The sequence below is a fragment of the Festucalex cinctus genome, chromosome 1 (assembly GCF_051991245.1).
Source record: "Festucalex cinctus isolate MCC-2025b chromosome 1, RoL_Fcin_1.0, whole genome shotgun sequence".
Lineage (NCBI taxonomy): Eukaryota > Metazoa > Chordata > Actinopteri > Syngnathiformes > Syngnathidae > Festucalex > Festucalex cinctus.
The window spans coordinates 33,937,366-33,949,896 of NC_135411.1; the positions used below are offsets into that span (position 1 = coordinate 33,937,366).

Below are 12,531 nucleotides of genomic sequence, written 5' to 3' on the forward strand. Positions count from 1 at the left end.
GCATATTTATTGTCACATTATTTTTGCTTATTCAAATGAACTCTAGTTGCCCTCATTATTCATGAAAAGACAAAGTCAATGAATGAATGATGAATATTAACTTTATTTACGATTCATTGAAAATTAAATTTTTATTTAAAAACAACAACACATTTGTCATGTGAAAGCTACACGCCACGTGCCACAAACACGTTTGCACACTGGCGGATTGTCGGGTAAACAAAAACAGAACAAGCACAAGGATCCAATCAAAAGGCACCACTGTTGCCACGGAAACATTTCCCGTTAGCGATCTTCTGCACAGCTTTATATGCTATGCTATCGGAAACGGCATATCCAATTAAATAACATAAATCTCTCTGCCCAATGTGTGTTTTCCTCCCTGATTTAAAAAGGAAACGCAAGGGGAAAAAAACAAGTCTGTCAGTGTTGTAACTTAATATACATTATGCTTTTAAAAAATGGTATAACAGTGTAACAGTTACAACACTGTCATCGTGGCAATAGCAGCTAAAAGTGCCATAACTATCCCATAACTGTTGTAATGCGTAATGGAGAAAGAAGTAGTAAGTGTTGAAACTGTCTAGCAGCGTCATAACCTCATAACACTTATTACTCTGTTATAACTGTGTAATAACAGTAAAAAAACAGCTCAAATGTGCGTGTAATACACATCCAGGATGTATGAACAAAACTGACTAGCCAGCTCATTTGGTACACCAGCATAATGTAATGGCATGTTGTTCCCAATATTTTGGGGTTATTTAGCTACAGGAGTTTGAGGTTGAAATTATTAGCAGCCCTAAAACCACAATAAAGCCATAGATCACTCCAAAAAATAAAAAAATAAATAAAAACAGCAAAAACGCATAAGATGGCAGAATCATGCAGAAATGTGCATTACTGAGTTTTTCCCACTGGTGGGAAGCTGTCGTGGTCAGGGTGACAAGTTCAAACACTAGTACAGTGGTTAAAACACCTGTTTTTATCTAACTCAGGGGTCGGCCATCTTCTCACTAGTTGTCGGCTGAAAATGACATTACAAACATTACATGACAAAATCCATAAAACAGGTGAGCCGTGATTGCTTGTTCCTTTAGCTGAGCAATGCAATGTCACTTTCAGTCGACAGCAATGGCCACACCCTTAGTTGGATAAAAACGGATGGATTTCACTGCTCGGCTCATATTCCACAAATGCAATATTAATCAGAATGTTTTGTTTAGACTAGCGTTCATAAAACGACAACTTTTGACTTGAATTCCCTTGAAAGATCTGAAAGGTCGGCAGAAGATTGGCAACAAGACGGCCAAGGTCATCCTGGGCTGGAGAGATCAAGGGGATGACGCAAAAAAATATTTTCCACCTAACCTTTTGAGTGGATGGCAAAGTGATCCCTTCATTTTTGAGGGAGCTTGGGTTATGATACCAATACAAATGAATTGGAACGTGAAACATGCAAATATATATAATGTTTTGAAATGACACACTCCATGAAAGTGCATCTGGTAAAGTGGTCAGTGCACATCCTTTTTTACACATCTCCTTAGAGCCTGATTTGAAAATGAAACAGATTTAAAAAAAAAAAAAGAAAGTTTTTCACAAATGCTTGCAAATAACTGTTATAACTTAAAACAGTGAAATACAATAACAGTGTTATTACATTGTTATAACATTTATTAGACTCTGGTGTTGCCGTTACCAAACTTTTCATTCCTTTAAATAGTTATCAGGCCACACACGCGTCAGTAACTAAACACATTTGACATGTTGCTCATTTTATAGCGTCAAAATAAAGCGTTCATATTTGGTCCTTTTGGCAGTCTGCCTCTTTGCAACTCCCCGTTCTTACATGGCTTTTCTCTGGCTACTCCGGCTTACTTACTGAGCTTCGAACTGAAAAATTGTCGTTGCGAGTGAATGTGAATGCTTGTTTGCAGAAGGAGACCCAGACATGACATGGGGTAGTGGGGGAAGCATTCCAAATTTAAAGACGTACACCATTTTTATGGTCTCGTAGCTATGAATTAGCATTTCATGGGCACAGATTAGTCATTTCTGCACACATTTTAGCTTCATCTACACAGCAAAAGGCCCAGTGCTGAATTGTCTCTCAGAGTTGATTTGAACAGTTTTTCAAGTTTATATACTGCACCTCCACACTTTCCACAAGGAAATCAACATTTTTTAAAATAGTGAAATATTGCACACTGGGAGAGAGTACATTTTTGTCTCTCAAAGCAGAGTTAAATTATCATTACAGGAGTTAACGCTTTTTAGACACTCTTAAAAGTTGACTGCTAGAAGTATTGCCCTGACCTGGATTCACTCCCAAGTACCCGGTTACCCAAGTTGGTGACCCTAACCTCTGAGCTATCGAGCAAGAGGGTATGTTGAGCATTGTAAATACTTTTAACGTCCAAATTTGACGGATGCCCACTTTGCAGCAAGTGCCTTATAACGCAAAAATATACACGGACAGAGGACTGTCCGTACTGACCCGGATAGACGGACGTAAACCTGCTTCAGTCTGCTCATTTGAAGCATGTTACTGTTACCACAGTTTTGACCGAGGGTGAAAACGACTTCATGGGCCCAAACTGCTTTTGTCTGTCAGTGTTTCCCAGTCATAAGCAAGGAGGAGGAGGAAAATGCTGCTGACTTGTCTCTCAAATTGGAGACATGCAGATGCAAGGCAGAGTGAAGCTACCACTATGTTGAGTTAATCTAACTCTCGGTGACTGAACTGACACCTACTGTGAACACCATTTAACTCTGAAAAATGACGCTTTGGGGGTTAAAATGAACTCTCACAAATGAAAGTCTGCAATTCTCACTCTCCAATTTTGCCGTGTAAGAGCTAAACACCGTTTTAATTACTGGTAGTAAATATTGCCATAATTTTGTGCAGATATGACATTTCTATTTCTATTTCTATTAGATGGTGGAAACAAATTAGTAATTTTTCCATGTCATTTGTGGCCACAAATTTGTAGTATGTGCTCATAAATTAGTACATTGTGGCCACAAATGGTAAATTTAATCAAAAGTTTTGTAATTTGTGCCCACAAAATTAGCAGTTTGTGCAGACTTTATATCTACCGGTATATTGTGGCTAAAATGGGGGAAAAAAATAAATAAATAAAAATAAATACAATCATAAATTTGTCCGCATGTAACCACAAATTACATTACATCGAGATTATAATGGCATTTCCGTTTTATTTTTCCACGTCATCTCTTGCGTCCCTGTGATTGGCTCAACCCAAATGAGGACAAACAAATAGAAAACTGTATAATTTGTCCTTTCTTGATAAAATAGGTAGAATTCTGTCAAAATAATAATAAAGGCACAAAGTGGGCATGTCACTTCTTGGTGTCGGTCAGGATGATGTTGGCGGTGACAAACATGAGGCAGAAGATGGCCCACAGCACCACGAACCACACCCAGGCGGCGTGGCGGAAAGGCGAGCGGTGCGGGTTGACGGCGTGCCGAGCCGTCACGGGCTCCACGTGGCGCCGGGCGTGGTAGACCAGCAGGGCGGGCACCACGTACTGGATGCCCGTGCCGGCGTAGGCGCCGGTGATGCCCACCAGGGACTCCAGATTGTGCGTGCAGAAGGCCACCACGATGGGCGGCACCAGTGTGATGAGCGGGAAGACCACCCGGTCCACCACCCACGGGTAGGTGCCGCCGTCCCGGTGGAAGAGCGTCTTCCAGTTGTTGCGCAAGGTGACGGCGATGATGGGGAAGTTGGTGCTGATGGTGAAGACGGGGAAGAGGCCCAGGAAGTAGCGCAGGACGGGCACGTCCAGGACGTGGCAGTTGTCGGTGAAGTTGAGCGTGTACATGTCGTGGATGAGCGCGCTGTCGAAGCAGAAGATGGCGGTGAAGGAGAGCAGCGCGTAGAAGCCCAGGATCAGCACGTAGTCGGCCAGGACCAGCACGCCCACGCGCTTCTTGTTGGAGATGGGCGTCACCAGCGACGGCAGCGAGTGCTGGCACATGAAGGAGTAGACGCACACGCCGAACAAGTTGGGCACGCCCGCCAGGGAGGCGGCGGGCGGGTGGCCCTCGCCGGCGCCCGCGCCGATGCGCAGGAGCGCCAGGATGATCATCATGGTGAAGGCTGAGGGCAATCAAATCGGGCAATGAGTATAGACAGGTTAAAATTAGATGAAGAAAGACGGGTAGGTTTAAATTTGTCTAGTGTAGAGGTGTGAATTGCCTCGTACCTGACGATTCGATCCGTATCACGATTCATAGGTCACAATTCGATTCGATACCGATTAATCCCGGTATGAATTTACAAGTCGATTGTTGCGATTTTTTTTACTCAAATTTAGAAAATACCATTCAGTAAACTTGCACATGTACACTGTAAGATTTGTATGAAAATTTATTATTTATTGATCTGAAACTTCAGTCTTATAACTGTAAGCCACTTTATTGAACAAACAGGCTGTAACATTTTTCATGTTTGAACAGCGTTGAAATAAAATATTAAGGCTTAATGCTCCATTAATATAATTCATTCAAACATTCTTCCATGCTTAAGGTGTGAAAGTTAGACATATTGTTGAGTATTTTTCCATCAAAAATGTATGTTAAAAAATCGATTCGGCTGCCTATTGAATCGATTCGAGAATTGTGTGCTGTAGTATCGCGATATATTGCCGAATTGATTTTTTTTTTTAACACCCCTAGTCTAGTGTATATTACATTAGATTAGGTAGATACTTTGATATGAGATTCTGTAAAGGATGTAAATTTACATTTAGGATTAGGAAGGTGAATTTAGATTTCATTTTTTTTAGGTAGGTAAATTTAGATTACCTTAGATTAGAAAAAGAAGGTAAATTTAAATTGAATATGTAAATTTAGGTGAGATTAGATGGGTACTTTTACATTAGATTATGTAGGTAAATTTAGATGGCGATATACAGTATTAGGTAGGTAAAATTAGATTACATAAAGAAAGTACATTTAAATACAAGATTAGATAGATAGACAATGATTTAGCTTGTATTTAAGTAGGTAAATTATAATGAGATGATATACAGTATGAGGTAGGTAAATTTAGATTACCGGCATATTAGATAAAGTACATTTAGATTAATAGATAGGTAAATTAAGATTATATGTGAGGTTAGATTTGATTAGTTATGGAAGGTAAACTAAATTTAGATTAAATTAGATGGGTATATTTAGATTGGATTAGGTAGGTACATTTAGATGAGGTGATGTATTTTATTACGTAGGTAGGTAGGTGAATTTAGATTATGCATATACATAAATTTAGATCAGATTAAGTAGGTCAATTTAGATTACATTAGATAAGGAAAGGAAATTTTGTAGGTGCTGTACATTCAAATAACATTAGGTGGATACATTTCAATTGGATTAGATTTAGATTCGACGGGCATATGTAGCTGAGATTAGGTTTGGTAGGTAAATTTAGATTTGAGTAGATTAGTAGGTCAATTTGGATGGATTAGATGGCTATATGGATTCAATTGTCACAGCAGCAATATTCACACAGAAAAATGAAAATGGTTACATGAAGGATGTCTTTTTCAGTGATTATGCCATCATATAACACCAGACTGACACAATAATTACAGACAAAAAAAGCCCTCATCAAGACCTTTAATTTGACGTATGATTTGTCACAATTTGATGTTTGACCTCTTTGCCTGTCAAATTTTGCCTCAGACAATTGCCTCAACGTCAAAGTCAATTGACCTTCAAAAGAAAACAAACACACGGCGACATACCTACAAGATATCCGCTGACTGAGATTAGTGAAACAAAATTGTGGAAACAAATACATGTTTTTGTGTTTGACCTGTTGGACTTTGCGAAGACCTTGACGTCTGACCCAAACCTTTGACTCTGTGACCTTCAACTAAAGGACATAGATGGTGAATATCAAATGCTTGTTTGCTAGGTTTGATTGAAGCAGCCTATTAAAGGTCCCAAAATGTCATCAATTTGGCATGGTTTTAAGCACAAGCCACCAACTTTCATTTTGGAGTCCGAGCGGACCATGAATTCCCATCAACACTTGATTGCTTGTGACACATTTAAGTGTTATTGCTCATTCATGTGGCATTATTACAGCCTTCTGCTGCTTCAGGTTTTATTTGGCTGTGCGTCATAAAAAGACGGGGCCCGCATTGTCGCTGCAGTAAATGTTTTTTAACCAAAAACAAAACAAAACACACACACGTTAAACACAGCATGAAATGCAGCTGCCTAAATGAGGAAAAAAACTAAAAAACTAAATTCACACCGTTTTATATGCTAATTTTATGACAAGACACCATTGGTAAGGAAAGCATTATTTGTTTGGAAATGTAAAAAGTCAATCAGGCGCTCGAGTGCGAAATACAACACTAATAATAATAATGAGAAACATCGTTCCATTCTTACTCGGCGTTATTCCCAATCATACAAAGTGACAGCTGTTGTTTTAATAGTTGCCACAAAGTGTGTAGTTAGCACATTAGTTAGTGAGTGAGTGTGTTACTGTGGTAGCGTGGCTCAGCTTGGGTAGGGGTGCACGTGAGGGAGTCGGACGCTAAATTAGTGCGTCACTAAGTGAGAGAGTCAAAGAGCTGACTATTTAGTAGGGATGCACGGTAATGCTATTTTCAACCAATACCGATAAACCAATCATTTAGAAAGTGCCGATGTCGATAACCTATTTAAATTAGCCAATAATAGTGTAAAACTTGAAGCAGAATTTGATTGATATCTCTTCATCAAAGACAACCAGTAACTCATTTTGAATTTGCCAATACAAAACAGTCATGTATTAATATTTTGGGCAGACACAGAAAAGAAAGCCCACACTGGCGACTGCCATGTCACCATGATGCATCTTCTGTCAACACGAGGTTGTGCATATTATGGCGTCACAAATATGCGACACTCCCATAAGAGAGGGGAGGGGTTGAGGAGTTTGACACAACTTGACCCACAACCACAATAGATGGACCAACGCGGCATTTCTATTATTACTGGCGGTTTTCTTTATTATCTGGTTTATTTGTATGACGTTTGGTCGATAATTGCCGATAATTATCAGCCACTGATATCGTGCTATTTGAGTGTGTGAGGCATGAGTGAGCGCGCTTTTAGTGAGTGCATGCGTGAGTTTTAAGTTAATTGGTGAGTTAAAGTTGGCAGGATAAGTGTGCAGAGGTAGGTAGGTAGTTGGTGAAAAAGTGACAAGTTAGTTATTGAGTGCACTTAAACTGCCAGGTAAACTGGTTAATTATTGAGTGAGAGCATGAGTTTTAGGCGACAGTTTATTTTGTGTGTTACTGAGGTAGTTAGAAGGGTAGTTGGTGAAAAATTGAGCCAGTTAAATAGTTAGTTACATAAATAAAATAGATTGTGAGTGATTTGGTTTGAGTAATTAATTTTTAATGAATGAGTTGGTGAGTTAGTTAGAATGCAATCCAATAAATTAATGCTAGAGGAGTGAGTAATGAGAATGCCTAGTTAGCAAGTCAGTTATTAAGTTACTTAGTGAGTAATTGACAACCACATTGTAATTACCACCACCTACAGGGCTGGAGTGGAACAGCACCGGATGTTTCAAATCCAAAGGTTATGTCTGCGCAATGGGCTTATAATTTCTTGGTTTCTATATTCTTAATGACGACATAGAATAAGAAAAATGTCTCCAACCATCTGTGATGTCCACATGACTCCCTCCTCCATCAAGCGCTCTCATTCCGACAACAGCAGTCGGATATCCGTCAGGATAAAGTCGTCACATGCACGCGCGCACACAACACACAGACACGATTGAGCGTGCTAGCTAGCAGCAGCCAGTGTGATTTATCTTTGCGTCGCAGGCCTGCCAATGACCTTGATACTTCAACTTAACAGTCCTCTGAGGACCATCTCACTGACAAACAAACACATTCACACACACGCATGCACGCACACACGCACGCATGCACACGAGCACACACACTGGACACTCCAAGGAGACATCGGCCGGCGTGCTCGCCTTGGAGGAGGTTCGCTTCACAGGATATGGCATTGACTCGCTCGAATAATCAAATGATGGTGAAAGGCCGTCAATCTCAATTGTAGCTATGCAAGTTGGGAAAAGAGGAGTGCGTTAGGTGGCGAGTTAGTGACTGAGGTAGTGAGTGAGTTAATGAGTTTGTTAATTATTGCATTAATGAACTATTTAGTGAGTTCGCTGGCTAGTTAGTGATAGTGAGAAAGTCGAATGCTGCCAATTGGCAAGCAAGTTAGTCAGTGAGCTTGTTAGCGAGTGAATATGTTAATATATAAATAAAGATGACTTGATTTGACTTCATATGCCGGCTGGTTAGCAAGCGAGTGAGTGTATTGGTGAGCAAGCTCAGGTTGAGTTGGTCAGGAAGCAAATCTAAAACTGAGTTAATCAAGGAATGAGTTTGCGAATTAGCTAGTCAGTGAGTTGATGAGCGAGAGAATTGTCAAGTAAATTAGTGAGTGAGTAAATATGCTCGTTAATGAATTAATGAGACATCTAGCTAACAAGTACATGAGTGTCTTGGGGATCTTACTAGTTTTTGAGTTAGAAAATAGATTTAAGAGTGAGCTAGTCGGCTAATAGAATAACGTGTTAGCTTGGTGAGTGGTTAAGTCAGTGAAAGAGTTAATGTGTTAGCTAGTTCTTAAGTGAATAATTTCATGTTTTAGTGCAGTGATTCCCAACCACTATGACACGGCACATTAGCGTAACTGGTCCAAAATCTTTGATAGATATATTACAAATGCCAGAAAGTGAGTTAGTCAGTTATGTTGTCAGTAAGCTAGCTAGTCAGGAAATTAGTTAGTGAATAAATTAGAGCAACTCATCTGGTATGTGTGTGATTGCCTGGGTGAGCTAGATAGCTAGTGACTTACAGTGCATTTCCACTGCAGCCCAGCACCGCGCAGTTCGGCTCGCTGATGGGCCAGCCCAGCCCAACCCACGCACGCACTGCGTTTCCACCTCCAATGTGCATATGGGTCGCTGGGCGGAATAACCGGCTGCGATACAATAGTCGAGCGCGGGAAACAACACATAACCAAATCACAGAAACCATGGAAGACGACGCTGCCCGGTATCCGTTGCTCGTTCTGTTTTATTGTGGTGCTTAAGATGTGGCGCTTCTTCAGAGCTCACAGCGCAAGTAGGATCACCGCCACGAAGAAAAGGATGATATTTTATCGTCTGAAAGCCTTTGAAGCGATACACGCTGATAGGAGTGGGAGCGTTTTTTCCCCCTCGCCGATGTCCATTACTGATGACATCACAGGACCGACCGCCCAATCAACTGCCGTGGTGTTTTACATCATGTCCTGGGCTCGCTCTGGCCCAAGGGAGGCGAGAGGACCGCGAGCAGTTCGCCACGGTCCACTTCCGACACGGTCAGCTGTAATGGAAACGCTCGCCAACACCGTGCTGGCTTCGCACACTGCGGTGGAAATACGCTATTAGTGGCACTAGGAAATTAATAAGTCCGATAGTGAGTTAATGAGCTACCTACAGTAGTAATTGCTACGTATTGCTCTAGTCAGTTAGCTAATTAGGTGACTTGGTGAGTAGGTTATCTTTTCAAAAAGAAGAAAATATTGAACGTCAAAGTGACACCAAGAAATAGTCAGAAGTTGCTGATTAAAAATCAGACAACAATGCATGTGGCTTGTGCAGGAGTTGAATGACGACAGCCGAGCGGCAACTGGCGTGACAAGGCCTCACGGCGAGGCCGGGAGGCGGAGCCCGCATCACGCTGAGCTGCCCCCTTAACCCTGACATCACAAAAGGTGACGGAGGATGAAGTCAACACAGTGTCACACGCTACGTCTCAACCACTACACAACCAATGAGCGTGATGTACAGGGTTGGATAAAAGTAGCTCGACACTTTATAAATGAAACAAAAGTAGGAAGGAAGGAAGGGGTGAAGGGAAAAAGTTATGAAAGGAAGGACAGGAGGGAATGATGAAAGGCAGGGAGACAGAGTGAAAGGATCGAACCTAGGAAAAAAATGGTACAAGGGTGGTATAAGCAGTTGTTTGGAAATATTTGAACTCTCAAATGTCGAAGGGATGACCTTAGATGTATTAACATGACAAAACTGTTCAATAAATGCGGTGGCACAAAGAGGAAAGTAGCACATTTAGTGGCAGCACCATGAGTGGATCAAGACGGACCAAGAGTGAAAGGTTCAGCAAGTAACACACTCTTTACTCTCAACGTTCGTCAGTGCCCCGACGCCACTGTTTGCGGGTCTGAGTGCGGCCCCCTCGGACGAGCACTTTATTTTCCTTCAAGGCGGCTGTGAGTGACAGTCCAATCAAGGGTGGGACGGCCCGTCAAGCTTGTCAGAGTGACGAATGAGAGGGGAGATGGGAAGCCGAGACACCGAGCGGGACCGGACCTTTGATGGACGCACCTCAACGCCACCGACCCCACCGGAGGGGGCAAGGATGAATTCCCAAATAGTCAGAAGAGTACCGTCGGAGGATTTAATAATATCATTGGCCTCACAATACATTTGACCTTTTTTCTTCTCCTCTTTCAGCCAGTCAATGAGAAAATTTCCTGCACGCTCCACACATAATGAGGAAAAATTAATATTCTTCACAACTTAACCATTACCTGTACATCTAAAATAAGCGCTTGAAAATTGGTAACAATCACACTGAATGGAAATGATCTAAATGACCCTAAAATGGATGCTTAAAAGCGAAATGATAGACTTCCGTTATATACATGACTTCTTGAGTTTTTTTGTGGGTCAACTTGTGATAAACCTGATTACTAAGTTTCAGGTTGCTTAGTGCATTTGGATTCCAGTGCTGAATTTACAAAACATTCAAAGAACCACTGAAAATGCCAAAAATGACCCTAAAATGGCTGCTTCAAACCAAAATAGCAGACTTCCGCCGTCTTTCCAAGCAAGACGTCTTGACACATTTTGTGGGCCGACTCATAACAGACCAAATTTCATTTTTGCCTCGGCAAACTTTGGGGGCTGAATTTTTGGGGGGCTGAATTTTATTTTTTTTTGTCTTAAATCTGGCGAAGTGGTTACACCCTAAACAGGCAAGTTCAAGCCAAGATGGCAGACTTTCTGTGTTCTTTCGGGCACGCCATCCTCACACTTTTTTCTGTGGGTCTACTCATGTTGGACATGTTTAACAATTATAAGTTGATCATGAAACGGGCTTTAGGGACTGAATTTTTTCATTCAAATGACTAATTCTTCATGTAAATGGAACCGAATCAAAATGGTAGTCTGTCTATTCGTAACAGCCTCCCCCTGTAAACCGGAAAGCAAGTTGATATTACATCTTTAGTGTGATAAAGTGGAAAGAAAAGTCTTACCAATCCAGCGCATGAGTGAAGTGAGAATCTGAAGATATTTGGTCTTCTGTGCATTGAAGAAAGTGAAAGGTCCCAAAAGAACAGTGAAGACGCTCTGCAGGGCACATAAACAAACAAACAAACAAAAAAAAGACATCATTGTAATTTTAATTATTATTCAAAAGCTAATAAATGCCAGCTGATCTTATAGGGCACTGCAGGGCCAGTTTTTCTGGACTACTGACTGCAACCACTTGCTGTTTCACACAGCAAAAAGCAGCTAAAGCAGTGTAATGCTTCAAGAAAATGTCATTTTGACCTCTATTTGTCCAAATCTTCTGGAAAGGACACAAGAAAAAGGCCATTAATGGTTATACGACTACTGGTAAACATCATCAAGAATCATGATGATGCTGATGATGATGATAATGATGATGATGACCAAGATTCACGGTGGCTGACTAACTAACCAACCATTCAAAGTGATGCTTTAGTGTGTTATGGCACATCAGCTACATGTTGCATAAACTCACTTTGCTCGTTTAAACGTGTCATTTTCCGTCGCTGTTTAACGACTCGATACCTGGTAATGTAGCCAGAACTCATGTTAGGTCTACAAACATGCGTAAGCCTAATGGGGTACAACTTGCAAAGCTGTCAGTGGCATTCTTTTACTGGACTACCAGGTCACAAAGTACATGTCAGAGGATGGGGTCGGGGGATTTGTTAAGAGATTGGAGTCAAGCAGGGAAGAGGGAATTCTGGGAAAAATATGTCTTTACAGGCAGGTGTTTGGGAGACTTTTTGTGGGTTTACGCTTGATAAAGGCGTCTACCAAATTTCATGTCGCTAAGTAAAACACGCTTCAGGGGCGGAATTTTGTTCGGTTTTTAATTGCAGGTGTGCTTCGAAACAAAAACTTGTCACTTTGAACTGAAATGGAAAACTTCTGAATGGTGAACTTGTGGTGACTTTTCCGGCATGGCTTTGAGACTTTTTGTACATGCTATCATAATTGACATGTCTACCAAATTCCATTTTGCTATGGGAAACTAAATTTGGGGGGTTGAATTTTTTTTTATTATAGGGTGCACTTTGACCCAAACCAAACTGGCAGACTTACCGTACTATTTTTAAGCATGGCTTCTTGACCCCCCCAA

General features: G+C 41.1%; 1 protein-coding gene across 8 annotated transcripts in view; it reads right to left on the bottom strand.

Annotated features, from left to right (window-relative positions):
- Positions 1-83: 83 nt before the first annotated feature.
- slc38a12 (solute carrier family 38 member 12) overlaps positions 84-12,531 on the bottom strand; it is a 38,120-nt gene continuing 25,672 nt past the window's right edge. For all 8 annotated transcript variants that reach the window (XM_077531131.1, XM_077531098.1, XM_077531122.1 and 5 more), the window contains 2 exons: positions 11,393-11,486; positions 84-4,130 (listed from right to left, as the gene is read on the bottom strand). In XM_077531131.1, the coding sequence (XP_077387257.1) occupies positions 3,367-4,130; positions 11,393-11,486 (858 nt within the window). In that variant the 3' untranslated portion in view covers positions 84-3,366. The remainder of the gene's footprint in view (positions 4,131-11,392; positions 11,487-12,531) is intronic.